General features: G+C 38.2%; 1 protein-coding gene across 8 annotated transcripts in view; it reads left to right on the top strand.

Moving 5' to 3' along the window:
- KIAA0586 (KIAA0586 ortholog) overlaps positions 1–19217 on the top strand; it is a 98685-nt gene that overhangs the window by 40963 nt on the left and 38505 nt on the right. For all 8 annotated transcript variants that reach the window (XM_070419066.1, XM_070419063.1, XM_070419068.1 and 5 more), the window contains 6 exons: positions 771–927; positions 1536–1755; positions 2414–2649; positions 8527–8594; positions 10446–10580; positions 14994–15159. In XM_070419066.1, coding sequence (XP_070275167.1) covers positions 771–927; positions 1536–1755; positions 2414–2649; positions 8527–8594; positions 10446–10580; positions 14994–15159 — 982 coding nt within the window. The remainder of the gene's footprint in view (positions 1–770; positions 928–1535; positions 1756–2413; positions 2650–8526; positions 8595–10445; positions 10581–14993; positions 15160–19217) is intronic.

Genomic DNA, 19217 nt, shown 5'->3' with positions numbered 1-19217 from the left:
ATGAGTGAGGTCATATGATACTTGTCTTTCTCTGACTGGCTTATTTAGCTTAGCATAATACTATTCAGGTCCCTCCATGCTGTTTCAAAGGGTAAGAGATCCTTCTTTTTTACTGCTGCATAGTATTCCATGGTGAAAATGTATTTCCAATGCTGTTTATAAGCTGTTTTCTTTTGTGCTAAAAGGCTGATTTTTGATATCTTGTTAGTTAAAATTCTTTCTGTACATGGTCTACCCGGGTTGTGTTTGGGTTTGATATGCAGCTGTGTTTGTTTAATCTTCTCCATATTAGAAGAGGCAGCCTCGATTTCTTGGGGGCCTATATCGGAGGGAGGGAGAGCTATTTCAGTTGCCTGCTGTTATTCTACAGGCTAGTCTTGAAACTAAATAGCTTATCAGCGGTTCTCAACCTGTGGGTCGCGACCCCTTTGGGGGTCGAACGACCCTTTCACAGGGGTCGCCTAAGACCATCGGAAAACACATATATAATTACATATTGTTTTTGTGATTAATCACTATGCTTTAATTATGTTCAAATTGTAACAATGAAGTTGGGCGTCACCACAACATGAAGAACTGTATTAAAGGGTCACAGCATTAGGAAGGTTGAGAACCACTGGCTTAGATGTTCAAGAGCCAGGGTATTTAGGGCTCTCCCCCATCCATTTAAAATCTATGTAATCTCTGAATAAGCTCATTTTATTGTTTTAAATTACCTTTGCTTGGGTGATTATAAGCACCATTTACCTTATTTTGTTAATTTATTTTAGGCAAGAGTGTGTACCCCAGTGGCTACCCCACAGCCAACTCCTCCTCATTCACCTTCACCTCCTAAGGAGCACGTGTTGGTGAAAACTCCAGATTCTTCTCCCTGTGATTCAGATCATGATACAGCTTTTCCTGTGAAAGAAATATTTGCCGAAAAAGGTACACACCTTATTTCTATAATTCAGTTTTAATTAGTAACTATGAAATAAAATTCCATGGTTTGTTTGTTTCATAGATTAGTATACAGATGCATGTTGTTTACTAGGTTTTAGTAAATCATTTTTCCTTGCAAGTAAACTAATAAATTGGTTGCCACTATTTTTAAAAAATGTTTTTTTATTCATTTTTTACAGAGAGGAAGGGAGAGAGATAGTTAGAAACATCGATGAGAGAGAAACATTGATCAGCTGCCTCCTGCACATCTCCTACTAGGGATGTGCCCGCAACCCAGGTACATTCCCTTGACCAGAATCGAACCTGGGACCCTTCAGTCCGCAGGCCCACGCTCTATCTACTAAGCCAAACCGGTTTCGGCTGGTTGCCACTTTAAAAAATATTTAATCTAATAGACACTTACACTACTATAAGTTCATGGTAGTGTTAAAAGTGATGTCTTTTCAAGGTTATTTTCTTTTACTTTACTAAATTAATTTGGGAAATTTTCCATTAGTAGCTATTGTCATGTTATGGGATTTCTGAAACAATATATCTTGCCTTCCTATGGAGTTGTTTTATCTTTTTTCTTTCTTTTTAAAAAAAATCTTCAGGAAATGACATGCCTGCTGCCACACTTGTTAATACTCCAACAGTTACCCCTGCTGCTACACCTCCTCCTGCAGCTGCTCTTACCCCAACTTTGTCAGAGATTTCCGTTGATAAATTGAAGATATCAAGCCCAGAGCTTCCCAAGCCATGGGGTGATGGCGACCTGCCATTGGAAGAAGAGAATCCTAACTCTCCTCATGAAGAACTTCACCCGAGAGCTATGTAAAGATAACATATTCACTTCTAGTAACTGTACATTTCCTCTTTAGTTGACTTATGTGACCCATTGAAAACATCAGAAATGATAAGTGAAGTTTTATAAATCACAAGCTACTTTATACTTTAACTAGAGGCCCGGTGCATGAAATTAGTGCAAGGGGCTTGGCTCTCGCAGCCCCGGCTTCGTCCAGAAGATCCTTCGGCTGTCCAGTTTAATTAGCATATTACGCTTTTATTATTGTAGATAGAAAGAAATGTCATAAATTTTAAGTTTTCAAAATTTTTACCAAATTTATACCTTTGGTTCTTTTTTTAAAAAAACATTTTTTGGAGACACTGAAATAAAGATTTCTATCATATTATTAATAAAATAGAAAATTATTTTTTCCCAGTATGAATATTTACCAGGCTAAGTTGACTTGATAGTACCTTATATCCCTATGTAGATTTATTTTGTGGATGGTAGAACTTTCAAGATGGTCTATGGTTAGAGCATGAAAATAATCTTGGAAAAATAAATCTTGTTAATTAATTATAATAGTGCAGATTATAGAAATATGTTGCTAAAGAAGATATAGTCTTTGAATCTGATTTTGCATATCAAAATTAATATAGGTCTTCGGTGACCTAATAGGTTCAAAATATGTCTTTTTCTTCTTAGTGTAATGTCTGTGGCCAAAGAGGAGGAACCTCAGAGTATGGATTTCCCTGCTCAACCTGTTCCTCCGAAGCCAGTTCCTGTGATGGCACTTCCTGCTGGCACCAAGGCCCCATCCCCCGTACAAATGCCAAGTTCTGATACCTCAACAATGGAGAGCACCTTGAGCACTGAACCTGAAAGACACATCTCTGAAGGAGAGCTTCTATATAACTATGGTCAAAGAACAGCTCCCAAGAGTACGTTAACTTGTATAAATTGATTTCATTGGTTAGAGTATGGTAATTCCTAACTAATATTTGGATGTTGATAATTCCTAAGTAATAATTTCTCTAATTAAAGTGTTTTTACTTAATTCTCAAGATTTGAGTAAAAAGAATATGGACTCTGAAAGTGAACAATTCTGGGTCTTAACCTTAGAAAGTAAAACCTCCCTCATAGATCCAGAATTAATATCACTCTTTTTTTAAAAATAAATCTTTATTGTTCAGATTATTACAGTTGTTCCTCTTTTTCCCCCCATAGCTCCCCTCCACCTGGTTCCCACCCCACCCCATGCCCTTACCCCCGCCCCCCACTGTCCTCATCCATAGGTGTATGATTTTTATCCAGTCTCTTCCCGCACCCCCCACACCTTCTTCCCCCTGAGAATTGTCAGTCCACTCCCTTTCTATGCCCCTGATTCTATTATATTCACCAGTTTATTCTGTTCGTCAGATTTTTTATTCACTTGACTTTTAGATTCACTTGTTGATAGATATGTATTTGTTGTCACTTTGTTGTTCATAATTTTTATCTTTACCTTTTTCTTCTTCTTCCTCTTCTTAAAGAATACCCTTCAGCATTTCATATAATACTGGTTTGGCAGTGATGAACTCCTTTAGCTTTTTCTTATCTGTGAAGCTCTTTATCTGATCTTCAATTCTAAATGATAGCTTTGCTGGGTAAAGTAATCTTGGTTGTAGGTTCTTGGTATTCATCACTTTGAATGTTTCTTGCCACTCCCTTCTGGCCTGCAAAGTTTCTGTTGAGAAATCAGCTGACAGTCGTATGGGTACTCCCTTGTAGGTAACTGATTTTCTTTCTCTTGTTGCTTTTAGGATTCTCTTTTGTCTTTTGCTCTTGGCATTTTAATTATGATGTGTCTTGGTGTGGTCCTCTTTGGATTCATTTTGTTTGCAGTTCTATGCGCTTCCTGGACTTGGAAGTCTATTTCTTTCACCAGGTAGGGGAAGTTTTCTGTCATTATTTCTTCAAATAGGTTTTCAGTATCTTGCTCTCTCTCTTCTTCTGGCACCCCTATAATTTGGATGTTGGTGGGCTTGAAGTTGTCCCAGAGGCTCCTTATACTATCTTCATATTTTTGGATTCTTTTTTCTTTTTGCTTTTCTGGTTGGGTATTTTTTGCTTCTTCGTATTTCAAATCTTTGACTTGATTCTTGGGATCCTCTTGTCTGCTGTTGGGTGTCTGTATGTTATTCTTTATTTCAGTCAGTGTATGCTTAATTTCTAGTTGGTCTTTTTTCATATCCTCCGGGGTCTCACTAAATTTATCGGCAGTTTCTACAAAATTCTTGAAAAACCTTTAAAGTGTGGTTTTGAACTCTATATCCAGTAGTTTGCTTTCCTCCATTTCTGTCATTTGTGACCTGTTTCTTTGTCTCCGAATTTTGGCTGCTTCCCTGTGTTGGCAGAGTGGCTTTGTGTGCTAGGTGTCCTATAGGGCCCAGTGGCTCAGCCTCCCCAATTACCTGAGGTGGACACTCTTGGTGCACCCCTTTGAGGGCTTTGTGCACAGTCTTGTTGTAGTTAAGCTTTGATTGTTGTAGGTATCACTGGGTGGAATTGACCTCCAGGCCAATTGGCTGTGAGAATCAGCTGTGTCTACAGTGGGAGAACTTCTGTGCTGAAGACACCCTTATGGGGCAAGACTTGCTTCAGTGGGGCTTTGGTGCTCACTGAGTCTGCCCCCTGAGTGTGTCCCTTATGGATCTGAGGGGTTGTAATCTGGATGGTCCCACTTTGACCACTGGGTACACTGGCACTTGGATCTCTAAGGAGGTGCTAATTTAGCCTCTGCCTGAAGCTACCCAGCAGGAGCTACGAAGAGATCTGAAAATTTCCCTTCCTTGTTTGGGTTTTGGAGGTGCCCAGATGAGGCCCAGCTGTGAAGCAATGCAAGGTGCTGTGGGGCCTTGGGCCTTCTCTTGGAAGTTCTGGGTCTGTCTGGCCCAGCTGCAGTTTGTTAGGTAATTTTCAGATTGCAAAGGGCCAGGGCATTCATATGCAAAAGCCTCTGCTGCAGCTTGGGTGGGGCGGGGTCTCAGGGAATCAACAGGGCGAAGCTAACAGCTATGGCTGATCCTCAGCCCTGCCCTAAGAGGCCCTGAGTCTCAGTGTCCCGGTAGTCGCTGCAAGCACCTCTGAGAGAAAGCCGCCCTCGAGTTCCGAGTTCTGCCCACTGCCAGACAGTCCAGTTTCTCCCTGTATGAGTCTGGGTCCCCAGAGACTCACCGGGACCTGGAGTTCAAAGCAGTCGGGGGGCTTGTGGCTCCCTCCCGATTCAAAAAGACAGCCGCATCCTCAGTTGCCAGCCCTTGCAGCATGCGCCTCCATACCTCTGCACTTTTTTTTTTTTTATTGCTTAAAGCATTACAAAGGGTATTACATATGTGTCCTTTTTTTTCCCCGCCCTTGACAATACCCCGGCTTCCCCTACCCCCCAGTGTCTTATGTCCATTGGTTATGCTCATATGCATGCATACAGGTCCTTCAGTTGATCTCTTACCCCCCTCCCTCCTGCCCCCCAACCCTCCCCGGCCTTCCCGCTGCAGTTTGACAATCTGTGTGAGGCAGCTCTGCCTCTGTATCTATTATTGTTCAAAAGTTTATAATGGTCTCTATTATCCATGAATGAGTGAGATCATGTGGTATTTTTCCTTCATTGACTGGCTTATTTCACTTAGCATAATGCTCTCCAGCTCCATCCATGCCGTTGCAAATGGTAAGAGTTCCTTCTTTTTTACAGCAGCATAGTATTCCATCGTGTAGATGTACTACAGTTTTCTAATCCATTCATCTACTGATGGGCACTTAGGCTGTTTCCAGATCTTAGCTATGGTGAATTGTGCTGCTATGAACATATAGGTGCATATATCCTTTCTGATTGGTGTTTCTGGTTTCTTGGGATATATTCCTAGAAGTGGGATCACAGGGTCAAATGGGAGTTCCATTTTCAGTTTTTTGAGGAAACTCCATACTGTCTTCCATAGTGGCTGCACCAGTCTGCATTCCCACCAGCAGTGCACAAGTGTTCCTTTTTCTCCACATCCTCTCCAGCACTTGTCGTTTGTTGATTTGTTGATGATAGCCAGTCTGACAGGTGTGAGATGGTACCTCATTGTTGTTTTGATTTGCATCTCTCGGATGATTAGTGACTTTGAGCATGTTTTCATATGTCTCTTGGCTTTCTGAATGTCCTCTTTTGAAAGGTGTCTATTTAGATCCTTTGCCCATTTTTTGATTGGATTGTTTATCTTCTTTTTGTTAAGTTGTATGAGTTCCCTATAAATTTTGGAGATAAGGCCCTTATCAGATATGACGTTGGCAAATATGTTTTCCCTTGCAGTGGGTTTTCTTGTTGTTTTGTTGATGGTTTCTTTTGCTGTGCAGAAGCTTTTTATTTTGATGTAGTCCCATTTGTTCAGTTTCTCTTTAGTTTCAACTGCCCTAGGAGCTGTATCAGTGAAGAAATTGCTTCGGCATATGTCTGAGATTTTGTTGCCTTTGGATTCTTCTAGAATTTTTATGGTTTCCTGTCGTACATTTAAGTCCTTTATCCATTTTGAGTTTATTTTTGTGTATGGTGTAAGTTGGTGGTCTAGTTTCATTTTCTTGCATATATCTGTCCAATTTTCCCAACACCATTTATTGAAGAGACTATCTTGGCTCCATTGTATGTTCTTGCCTCCTTTGTCAAATATTAATTGAGCATATTGGTTTGGGCCGATTTCTGGGGTCTCTATTCTATTCCATTGATCTATATGTCTGTACTTGTGCCAGTACCAGGCAGTTTTGAGAACAGTGGCTTTGTAATACAGCTTGATATCTGGTATTGAGATCCCACCTACTTTGTTCTTTCTCAGGATTGCTGCAGCTATTCGGGGTCTTTTTTTATTCCAGACGAATTTTTGGAGAGTTCGTTCTAGATCTGTGAAGTATGCCGTTGGTATTTTAATGGGAAGTGCGTTGAATTTATAGATTGCTTTGGGTAGTATGGACATTTTAATGATGTTGATTCTACCAATCCATGAACACGGTATGTTCTTCCATCTGTTTATGTCTTCCTCTATCTCTTTTTTCAACGTCCTGTAGTTTTCTGAGTAGAGGTCTTTTACCTCTTTAGTTAAGCTTATTCCTAGGTAGCTTAATTTTTTTGGTGCGATGGTAAATGGGATTGTTTTTATAATCTCTCTTTCTGAAAGTTCACTATTGGTGTATAGAAATGCCTCAGATTTCTTGGCATTAATTTTGTATCCTGCTACTTTGCCAAATTCATGTATTAAGTCTAGTAGTTTTTTGACGGAGTCTCTAGGGTTTTGTATGTATAATATCATGTCATCTGCAAATGAGGACAGTTTTACTTCCTCTTTTCCAATTTGGATTCCTTTTATTTCTTCTTCTTGTCTAATTGCAATGGCTAATACTTCCAGGACTATGTTGAACAGGAGTGGTGAGAGGGGGCATCCTTGTCTTGTTCCTGTTCTTAGGGGAAATGGTGTTAGTTTTTGTCCATTGAGTATGATGTTGGCTGTGGGCCTGTCATATATGGCTTTTATTATGTTGAGCATACCTCTGCACTTTACTTCCGCACCTTCTCTGAATCTCAGTGAGCTTTTCTCTTTTCTTCTAGTGGTAGAATTTCCACTTAGCCAGCCTTCGTGTAGTTCTGGATGATGTCCGTTTTGTCTTTTAGTTGTATTTTTGAAGTTGTTGTGGGAGGCAGCAATTTCTGGTGTTTACCTATGCCACCATCTTGGTTTCTCCTTTCTGCCTCTTCTTGCACACCTGCTATTTGAATAGTGTTATGTTTCACGTTGTCCCACAGCTTCCTTAAGCTGTCCTCGTGTTTTTTAATTGTTTTTCTTTTTGGTTCTCTGATTGAATGATTTTTTTCAACCCTGTCTTCTAATTCACTGAATCGATCCTCAGCTTCCCCAAATTTGCTGTGTATTCCTTCCAATGTGTTCTTTATTTGTGCTATGCTATTCTTTATTTCTGTTTTCATAGTTACTATATCTTTTCTGCTATTAAGCATCTTTACCATCATTATTCTGAATTCTATATCAGATAAGTTTCTTACCTTCATTTCATTTATCTCTCCTTCTGTAGAATTCCCTTGTTCTTTCATTTGTGGTTTGTTTCTTTGTCTCCTCATTTTGGCTGCCTGTTTGGGTTTGTGACTCTGTATTAGGTAGATCTTCTACACCTCTCAACCTTTAATGCGGGACAGTGTCAAACGCTGTTTCTGACTAATTATATCCTTGATGATCTAACCGCTGAGCAAAGCAGCCAAGGCCTTATTTTTTTTCTTTTTAGTGGCTGTGTAGTTTGTTAAAACAGTGCCACGGTGGTAGACATTTTGATTGTTTTGTGTTTCCGTACTGTACTTAATTCTCCAATGACCATCCTTACACTTATCTGATAACTGATACATGCCTGGAAGTGGAATTGCTGAGTCAAAATATGCATGGTAAAGTAGCGATACATTGCCAACATGTTTTCCAGAAAGGTTAATCAGTTTTTAATTTTAACCAGGTTTTAATTACATCAGTAGTGTATAGGAGTGCCTCTTTCTCAATTTAATAGTTACAGTTGATATTTATAGTTCTTTTTTAATTTCTGAGAAGTTGGTAGGTGAAACAAAAATTCAGCTTTGTTATACAATGTACTTTAAAAAAAAAGAGGTGAGATTAACTTGTGATTTATTACTTATGAACTTTGCCAGTATTTTCTTTGTGTAAGTTTAAATGTAATGTTCTATAGCTGTATGGTCAGATTATTTACTTAGAGTTATGTTTCTTCTTTTTTCTAAACTTTTACATTTTAATTTCTAGTTTTAGGACTATATCTGACAAACCTAAGTGATAGCTTATCCAGCACTCTACATGATGCCCATGATATGGTAAGAAATGACTGACTCATATTGACTTCTGACATCTGACATGAAGATGAGCTTACTACTACTGATCAGGCTTTTTTCTCAAATATTTGAGTCATAAACATAAAATTTAATAAAGTACCCATGAAGGAATTTGCTTTCTTGCACATCTCAGTGTTATAATTGTGAGAATGAGAAGAAAATTATTAAGTTCTTTGGCTGCAGTAGTTGAAAAATACACAGTTAATGTAATTAGGTAATGAAAATCTAGCTCTGCAAATAGTTACCTGAATATGTCGCCTTTACAATACTTCAGGCAGGACCTTAGCAGCTTAAACCTCTGTCTTGTAATACATTTGTTATTTTTTCCTAACCATAATTATAATTCTTTGTTCTAAAAATAATTGACTTCAATATATTTTGTAAAATAAACTGAAATAAGACCCAAGGACACTAGTTCTTCCTAGTTACCATTTAGCTAGCTCTATAAAAAAAAAAAAAAAAAAGAAGATGGCATTTAAAAATTTTATTTTTATTGACATAATTTATAAAATAATATGGAGGGAAGTCTTAAATGAAATATCTTTATTTTCAGAGAAGCATTATACTCGCATTTGACCTACTTAATGTGTCACTATCTCATCTTTTTTGTTGTTGTTAATCCTCACCTGAGGATATTTTTCCATTGATTTTTAGGGAGAGCGGGAGAGAGAGGGAAAGAGAAAGAAACATCCATTGGTTGCCTCCTGCACGAGCCCTGACCAGGGCCCAGGCCAGGGAGGAGCCTGTAACCAAGGTACGTGCCCTTGACCGGAATCAAACCCAGGACCCTTTGGACCACAGGCTCTATCCACTGAGCCAAACCGGTTAGGGCTCACCATGTCATCTTTATCCATTCATAGAACTTGATCATGGTGCCAAAGCCTGTTTAAGTTTGTTCTAAGTAAATAACCAAACTAAACCAGGACTAAATGATAGCATCTTTCTTTTTATATATTTGAAACCAAATTCTAATTTTGATATTTTTACTAAGCCTAAATCAGATATACTACAAATTCAGAATAAAGTCAAACGCAGAAGTACAATCTTGAAGAACTGGGAATAACTCATGTACCAGTAGACATTTATCTGTATACAGCTGGGGAATAAGGACTTGTAATCCAGAGTTAATAAACTTTATTTCATGAGAAATAAAATACCCAAGTAAAAAACTACTAATGGAATTAAATATCATGTTAATACTTGCATTTGCAAGGGAATTCAGTTTCTTTGACTCCTAGGCCCACGTTTCTGGGACAGTTCTATTTTGAGGCACCATGAAGCCTAAGCGGGGTGTTCCAATGAGGGCTTTCCATTACCTGCTCCCTAGCCAAGTACCAGAGATCAGCGCAAGGCACAGGAAAAGCCGAAGGTCTTAGAGCTGCCTTAACCTACATCTGCAGTTCATTCTTGCTTGCAGTCCAGGTGACAGCAGAACTACAGCACTTTGCCTCATTGCCACACGTGGCATTGCTGTGTGTACGGCACAAACATGCAGTAGGAGACTGTCTGAGCCAAAATAGAAAACATTTGTGAGTCATTGTAACTCAGTCACATGACAGAGGATTTAATTTTCATATGTTTTTATAATAAATCTCCAGTTTGAATATAGGTAAATTACTGAATATTATTATTTATATTTGAGTGAAATATAGAGGGTTTTTAGTGTAGTCAAATGGGAATGAGAATTAAATGAAAATAAAACGTCCATCTTTTTTCCATAAAGTACTAAATGACTATTCTCATGATACTAAGATCTATTAATCATAAACTGAGAAAAATGCAGTTGTTTGATAAAATTTCTTGTTGTGTTAATTGTCTCAATATTTCATTTAGGAATATGATCCTCCCAGTGAAGTACAAGTGACTAGAATGCCCCATAAAAATTGTCATGGAGATGGAATTTTTTCTCTTCTTGCTAAACAAAACCAGGAATCAGTAGTTCCACAGCAAGGTGTCTGTCATTCAGAGGTACTTTTTAACCTTCATGGTGTTTTTTTCTTTTGGGTTAGATCCACATGCAGGAAAAAATAACAAAATATTCCTGTTTTTAGTTAATGCATGCTAATACTTCAACTTATTCAGGAACCGTCCTTGTAGTAACTTTAACCAGGAACATAGAGTTATCCAGTTTTACAGCAGAGGAATTTGGGTCGTCTGTTCCAACCTCTTGTTTTACAGCTGAAAGAACAGAAGCCCTTTCCATAACCATTTACTGAGTATCTACGATGTGCCGGACACAACCTTGGGAAAGATAAAAAGATGAGATAGGACTCCTACCTATAAGTAGCTGATCGTCATAGAGAAGACAGTTAAATAGTTACTGTACAGTGCAATAACTGGTCATAAAGCAGAATTTACAATATGAGTTCAGAGGAGGGAAAACTGCTTGAAGTTTGATGACACTTTATACAGGATATGCTATTGATGGAGTTTTTTAAAGACCCAATAGGATTTTTCTTGACAGCAGTGAAGGGGAAGGACATTTTGAAGCCAAAATAGCATGTGTAAGGCAGCCGTGGGCAAACTATGGCCTGCGGGCCGGATGGCCCGTTTGAAATGAATAAAACTAAAAAAAAAAAAAAAGACCGTACCCTTTTATGTAATGATGTTTACTTTGAATTTATATTAGTTCACACAAACACTCCATCCATGCTTTTGTTCCAGCCCTCCGGTCCAGTTTAAGAACCCATTGTGGCCCTCGAGTCAAAAAGTTTGCCCACCCCTGTGTTAAGGGATAAGAGCCAAGAAAGATGAGGGCATGTTTAGAAAGTGTTGAAAATCTCAGTGTGGAAAGAGTTGTAGATAGATGAGTCTGCAGAAATAGGTTGAACCAGATGATCATAAAGAACCTTTTAGGCCATGGAAAGTTTTGGGCACTGTGAAGCCCATTAAGATATTTTTGGGCAAGGGGGTCACAAGCTAAGATATTTAGGAAGGAATATGGAGGTTTTGTAAGATAGTCCTGGAGTTTGGAGGGAGGAGGGTGAAGGAGCAAATGCCCATGGGTTCCTGGTCAGGTTTCACCTGTAACTTCTCACCCCAGTTGGGCCTTCAGGCTCCCTGATGTTACTCTGGGCTAGTAGTGTCTCAGCCTGTGTTGTTGCCAAGATCTTTGTGTGTAAGGGGCAAGCAGTGGTGATCTCAAGTTGATGAGGCAAAGAAGCAAAGTGCTTTGTCCAGTCATTCCTCTCACTGAACCCCCTCCAGCCTCCCTCCTCCTCAGGATGCAGCCCCTTTCTTCCCACACACAGCAGGTCAAGTTAGCTGTCAGTCTTTCCCAGTGGTTTTTCACAATTTTTACTTAGCTTTCAGAGTCCGTGGTTTCTTCTCATTTCTGTAGTTACTCTTAAGGCAGTGGTCGGCAAACTCATTAGTCAGCAGAGCCAAATATCAACAGTACGATGATTGAAATTCCTTTTGAGAGCCAAATTTTTTAAACTTAAACTATATAGGTAGGTACATTGTTATGAACTTAATTAGGGTACTCCTAAGCTGGCCTTTGTTAAAAACGTCCTCAATCTGATTGAGGTACAGTTCGCTGAGGTCGACCCCTTCCAACTCTCCCATCCACACTCGTCTTGTATACTTGTTCCTGTCCCGCCTGCGCCCAACCAACCCCCACTTCTTCTAACGCCACTTCTTCAAAATAGACTCGCCCAGGCCGAAAACCGATTTCTGCGCATGGGCCATGAAGTTTCAATCGCACTGTACGTGCGCGCCCGCACGTGGTATTTTGTGGAAGAGCTACACTCAAGGGGCCAAAGAGCCGCATGTGGCTCGCGAGCCGCAGTTTGCCGACCACTGCTCTAAGGCATTTTTGGGGATAGGGAGCTTGGCAGCCTTTGTTAGTATGCTGTCCTGGCCAAGCCAGAGGCCCAGAAGTGGGAAGTTTATCCTTTCCAGATATTTTTCTAAGAATCTAAGCATGTGCATATGTGTGCACATGCATGTGTAAAATGCTGAGGTATATTTATGTAGTATTCTGCAACCTGTTTTAAAAATGTTAACTATAAATTCTGATGATCTGCCATATTCTTTTAATCTACCATAGGGTATACCATAATTTAATTATCCTGTTGAAGGATTTTTAGATTGGTTTCACTTTTTTTCTATTCAAATTACAATAAGAAGAAAATTCTTTTTTCACTTACGAGGAATTGTTTCTGTAGATCAGATAATGGGGGTGGAATTGCTGATTCAAAAGGTACAAGCATTTATAATTTTAGTAAGTATTAATACATTGCTTTCTTACTATGAGTCTCTCTTCTCATTATGACATGTGGTGTTCTTAATTGCCGGGGTTCTTGTCCCAACATCAAGAAGGGTTCAGGAATCTGGAGAAGGGGCTGTGCGTAGATGACATAGGAATCCGGGGACTAATAAAGAGTCCGGAGATGAGATATAATTTTGAAAGGCATTGGGGGTCAGAGGACCTTCAGCTAAAGGAACTAAAGAGTCCCTCCTTGTCTGGGACCCTTGCTTTTATTAACACAATTTGTCCTAAGGCAAGGTGGAGATAATACACCTCAAAGGGTAAGGTTTCAAAGGGTACAGAAGCATTGTCAGTTTGGGGGAATTAGCCTACAGCTGTTCAGGTGTTTGGCCAGTAGGAGGCAATAACATGTAGATTAAGATGCCCTTTAACTGTCTGGCAGCCACAATCAGTTTCCTATTCAGGTTTGGGGAAATGCCTTTAGTCATTCCCAACAGGTGACTACATGTGTGACTTAACCCTGTTGAGTCCCCAAGTCTCATCAACCTTTTGATGAAACTCTTGAAATTATGACATGCTGGAATTGGTTGCCGGCACTTAATCTTAAGTTTTGCCAGTCTTATGAACAGTGACATTTGGCATATTTTCATATGTCTACAAAACTATTAAGTATTTGTTTTGTTTGTAATAATGATATATTTATGTGTTAAAATATTGCTTTGTTAAGAAAATAGTGGCTTTTCTTTGTGCTTATAACTACTTGCCCAAAGGGAGCTTCAGGTCAGCAAGAGCAGTCTCATGGCAAAACAGCAATTTGTACATTTATGTAGTTGGGCTAGGTACATTAATTACTGTAGATTACAGACAATGTAACTTAGAATTACATGAGTCTAAGCTTTGAGTATAATACAAAAATCATACTTACGCCACAAGAGCATTTTGTGAATAGGCAAACTAAATCTTCAGTAGGGTCATAGAGTACTAAGGTGTCGGCAATTACAAGTACCCTAGAAAAATTGATTCAAATAGAAAAGGTAGTGTATTTGGCACAAAATTTTATATGGTAGTGGCAGAGTAATATAGGCACTGTGAAACATTTCTAATTAATTTCTAGAGAAAATGTATCTGCCATCATTCTAAACCTAAGAGTCTTCAAGGATTTCATATTAATTGCAGAACAATCCTTTTCTATTTAAAGGATGTGAGTGAATTGGTGTTCCTAACAAAAAGTCAGATTAGGGAGTGAGGGGAGATAGACATGCATAGAGAAGAATGAGGGCAAGTTGTAGAAAATCATGAATGCTGAGCTAAGAAGTTAGGTTTTATTTGTAGTCAATAGAGTCATCAAAGATGTTTCAGTAGTGATTTCTTCATATAGTCTAGTAAAAAAAAACCCACTTGGTTAAAATTAATCTCCTTTTAAACGAGAAACTGGAGAGCTTTTAGATATTGGAATTTTTATTCAGCTCTTGAGTAATAAACTTAATAATTAGAATATCTCCAGGCACAAAATGTGTAATGATTAGATATCTAATTTTTAATACAGGAAGAAAATAGAAGTCTTAGTTTTTTATGTTTTTTGTTTATTTCATATATTTGACAAAGAAACATATTTGTACTTTTTTAACTTTTATACTTTCCCAGGGAAATAACTTTATTAAATATGGTAGTCTTCTTTAATCGGCATACTTATAAAAATGCAATTGTTTACATATGAGGATAATCTTTATATCATTTAAGGTATATTCTCATCAGCTGTTTAATTATAAAGTTTATACTAACAATTTTTATTAATGAAGAATGAGAGATAAATTTTCTATTCTAATTTTAACTTTTGTGAACAGTATATATGTTTCAGTATTTAGTGTTTTAAATAATAAAATTTTTCAGTGTTTTATTGATATCTAATTTGAAGGTTGGAAACATAGATAATGGTTATTTAACTTCATAAAAAAATAGGATTAAAATGAAAGCCTATGGCTAGATGCCTCATTAAACTAACTTTTTAAACTTGTCTTTCATGTAGGGTGTATGTGGCGTAATAAGCACTTTCTAAAATACCTTTAAGTAGTCAAGTGGTATGGATCACACATGGTGTCTGACAAATATTTCCTGTTTTGACTTGATTTTAATATAATGGTTTTAACCATTGTTTCTACCTTTTACAGGACTTGGAAAGCAGTCTGGGTGAAAGACAAAGGCCCAGGCTGACAGCAGCAGCAGAGAACTTACTGGGACATCCTGTCTACAAGCAACAGCCTGTCGCTAATGCAGAATCTTGGCATCAAAAAAGTACTCTTAAGCCTTTATCTCAGCAGTTTGACACAGTTACAGGTATACACCAAAATATTGCTGCTTGATGTATCGTCTGTTAGAATATTCCCTTTGAATCCCATTGTACTTTTTCCGTACTGTTTCTGTACCGAATACTGTGGTCCATTTGTATTATAATCCATAGTAGTGTTCCTAATATGAGCTGACATAAGCATAATTATTTTCAGGTGGGGGCTTGCAAGATTCCTTTACTAAAAAGGGTCTTCATAATTGAAAAGTTTGGTAACAACTTTTTCTATTTATATAGCAGTGTTTCTCAAAAAGTGATCCATTTATCAGTTGGTACATGAACCATTGGATGGGTGGTACATGAGATAATTTTGGTAATATGTATATGTACACTTAAACATTTTTTAATAGTCATATTTCTTTTAACATATACTGGAAGAGTATTACTAGCACATCAAAGCTGTGATCTAACAGATTTTATTCAGGACAGGTTAAATTAGATAATACTGTAGAAATTCACTCTTTTTGCTGTATGAATTTCTGGCTCAGTGTTAAGTGTGCTCAGGACTATTTTAGAACTTCATTAATGAAACTCTCTGTTGTAGCACTTTGGGATAAGAATAGAACAGAGAACACCAATCACAACCATAGTTGATTCTCGTTATCTGCAGGACTTAAATTCTATAGAGTCACCAGGAACACTGTTGCTCTTAGGGAAAACACAGATTTAGCTTCCTATTAACCTCTGATCATAACATTTTTGTCAGTTAACCAATACATCACCTTGTTTTATATGTGTTTTTTTAAAAAAACATTTAATATATATTGTTGGTTTGTTAACATTGAACTCAGAGCCAACAGCACTATAACTCATGTGAACGAAGCTTATTTTATATATATTTTTTTCTGTAAGGCTCATCACAGCCTTCTTGCACTTAGCCTATGGCTAGATGCCTCATTAACTAAGTGCTAGAGAGCACTTTAGCACTCTGCTTGGGGGCCGTTTTAAACAGCAGAATCAGCCAACAAAATGTACATAAATGTGAAAAACAGGTCACTAAATAGACAGTAGAAAGGGCACTTGTTTATAGTAGAAGAGTTGAGATAAGAAAGTGGAACGAACGTCTTTCGCTGTGTTCAGCCTCAGCTGGTGAAGGGTAGGTAGGGTGGTTCAGGTTTTTCGCTTCTCTGTGCATGTCCACATATGACTGTGAAAATGCTGCAAGTATTGATTTTGGTTGACGACTGAATTTCATCAAGTAGGCGAATTTGCAAACATGGAGTCTTCGCATCAATGAGAATCAGCTGTTTCTCATTTAACCGATTTTTCCATTCCCATTCATGCATTCTCTTAAGTGAAGAAACTTCTGGAGGTATGCATATTTTCTAGAAATCTGAAAGGATTTCTTAAAGGGAAAGGGAAAGGCCTGGAGTTAGAAAAACATTGGAGTAGAGTAAAGTTTCTGTTTTATATTGAGTGAACACATTCTATTTGAAGAAATTCAAGACAGTCTTCCTTGGAATTATCATTTTGTGCACATAGAGAGCATTAAATGTTTTATGTTCTTTTAAAATTGGATTCAAAATTAGTACGATAAAAAAACATAAATGGTGACATTTTTATCCTATCTATGTGGATTGCAATTAAGCAGAATTGACACTAGATGGCTCTGGAAGATCACTTGAGAGATGATAGGTATTTGAGAGCTAGGTGCTTGTTCAATTGTTCTAGAATAAAATCTGCGAGAGCATCTTCCATTCAGACCTTCCTTGTACCTGTGGTATCATCTAGCAGATTATCTACAGTACAGTGTACCTACAGGTACACTATTAAACTGTTTGTTTAAATTAATTGGAAAAAATAGTAAGTAATGTGGCATAACATAGGATTGAGCATAGAGATGAGGCATTATAGCAGAATGACTAAGAATTGGAGCTTTTGGCGTTTCAGATATCAGTTTGAATTCTAGCTCTGTGTATTTCATGGCAAATAACTTAATATCACTGAGCCCAGGTTTCTTCATCTATCAGATTGGGGGTAATATTAGTGTATTAGTTATCTATTGCTATGTAATGTATTACCTCAAAGTTTAGCCGCTGAAGAGCAAACATGTACAGTATTATCTCACACAATTCTGAAAGCATGAACCTGGGAGGGGCTTGGGTGGATCTCAGGATCTCTCATGAGGTTGCAGTCAAGCTGTTGGCTGGCGCTGAGGTCATCCGAAGGCTTCAGTTGGGGTGGAGGATCCGTTTTCCAAGCTCACTCACTCGAGGCTGCTGCAAGAGGCCTCAGTTCCTCACTACAGGAACCTTTCTGTAGAGCTGCTCATGACACAGAAGCCGGCTTCCCCTAGACTGGATGATCTGAGAGAAAGTGAGCAAACAAGATGGAAACTACAATGTCTCTTACAGTCTCAGAAGTGACATGCCATTGCTTATGGCATATTCTAGCAATAACACAGATTAGTCCTAGAATAACACAGAAGGGGACGACATAAATCGCAAATACCAGCAGCACGGACCAGGGGGCATCTTGGATGGTGGTTACTGTAAATAGTATCCACAGAATAAATTTATTAGGGGTAGTAAGTGACAATGCATATGAAGCCATTAGCACAGTGCTTGGCACATGATCAGTGTGACTCTCGTTAATAATACCTGGAGTGTGTAAAAATACCTTCTCATATGTATTTAATAGAACCAGAAACTATCCACAGTTGCCTAAAAGGAATGTGCCTATAGAGTTCATTTGTTTTGAGTATTTGTTACATAATGGTTACTATAGAAGAATGAATCCTGAGAATCATCATTTCTGCTGGTGGCAAATCTCATGCCTTTTATGTCAATTTTTAATAACTTTGCTTATAGCATCTCATTTGTTTTTACTTTGCTTCTTCCCATTTCTGCTCGTTTTCATAAAGTGTCCTATTTGCAGTCCATAGTCCTCTACCACTATTTCTAATTATGAGACTTTTGGGTTGAGAAACAAAAAGATGCAAAATAAACTTTGAAGAGTTACCTTGGGAATCCTAAAATGTAAACTGTATTTTGAACAAGTTGTGAAGACTCTTGGATTTTACTACCAATTGTAGTTCTTTATTTACTCAGAAAACTTATATTGAATATCTGCTGTATACCTGGTACTATATTAGTACTGTATTTGGCACTTGAAGTACAGAGATGGTAGACATGTGCTCTCAAGGAAGTTTACAAATTAGTAGAGGAGAAATACAAGAAAGACGACAATTATAATATTGTGTGACTGGTATGATAACACAGACTGCTGTGAGCACAGAGGAGGAACTCAGCCACACGTGGTAACTCAGAGGTTTCCACACGAGCCAGTGTGAAATGGAATCTTAGAGAATTAGCAAGATGGGGCAGTATGATGAGCGTGTTCCAGTTTGTTCATTTACTTATTCATTCAGAAAATATCCTTTGAGTGCTTGCTATTCTCTAAGCACATTCTAGGTGCTAGGAATACAAAGCCTGGTAAGGCTCTGCCCATAATGAGTTTTTTTTCTCTAGTAGAGGTAGTAGATGAGAAGGCAAGAACATGCCATACATGATTGTATTATTGTAAAGAAGTCCATCTGGGATGGGGGTACAGGTCCATTGTACCTGTGGAAGACCTCATACAGGAGGGGAGGCTTACCTGAAATGAGCTCTCTAAGATGAGTAGATGTTTGCCATGTGGTAACTGAAAAGCAACCTTTCAGGCAGAATATGCAATGAGACAAGGGAATAAAGTCGAAAAATAGGAAGACTTAGGGAAATCTGTCTTTATCAATTAATTAAAGTTTAGGGTTCAATGGGATTGGAGCAGTGAATGGAAACCAGGTCCTAAAAACCCCGAGTAACATATCAAGTAGTTTCTAGATTTACTCTAAGATGGTAGGGAACCATTTGTGTGCAAAATGGAAAATAGTGCCAATCTTACTCTATTCCCGTGGAAAATTCAGTCTTGAATTTCTACCAATTCTTAATGTTTTATAATCCATGAAGGATTATAAGTAAATGAGTGATTTAATCATATTCTCCTTTTATTTAGCAAGATCATCTGAGGTGCCATGTGATGGATAGATTGGAGAGGATTAAGACTGGAG

Source organism: Myotis yumanensis, unplaced genomic scaffold (genome assembly GCF_028538775.1).
Source record: "Myotis yumanensis isolate MYYU_CA2020_CCGP unplaced genomic scaffold, mMyoYum1.0.hap1 SCAF_1, whole genome shotgun sequence".
In the NCBI taxonomy this organism is placed as follows: domain Eukaryota; kingdom Metazoa; phylum Chordata; class Mammalia; order Chiroptera; family Vespertilionidae; genus Myotis; species Myotis yumanensis.
Note: the sequence above shows the minus strand (reverse complement) of the source record. Positions and strands in the feature narration are given on the sequence as shown.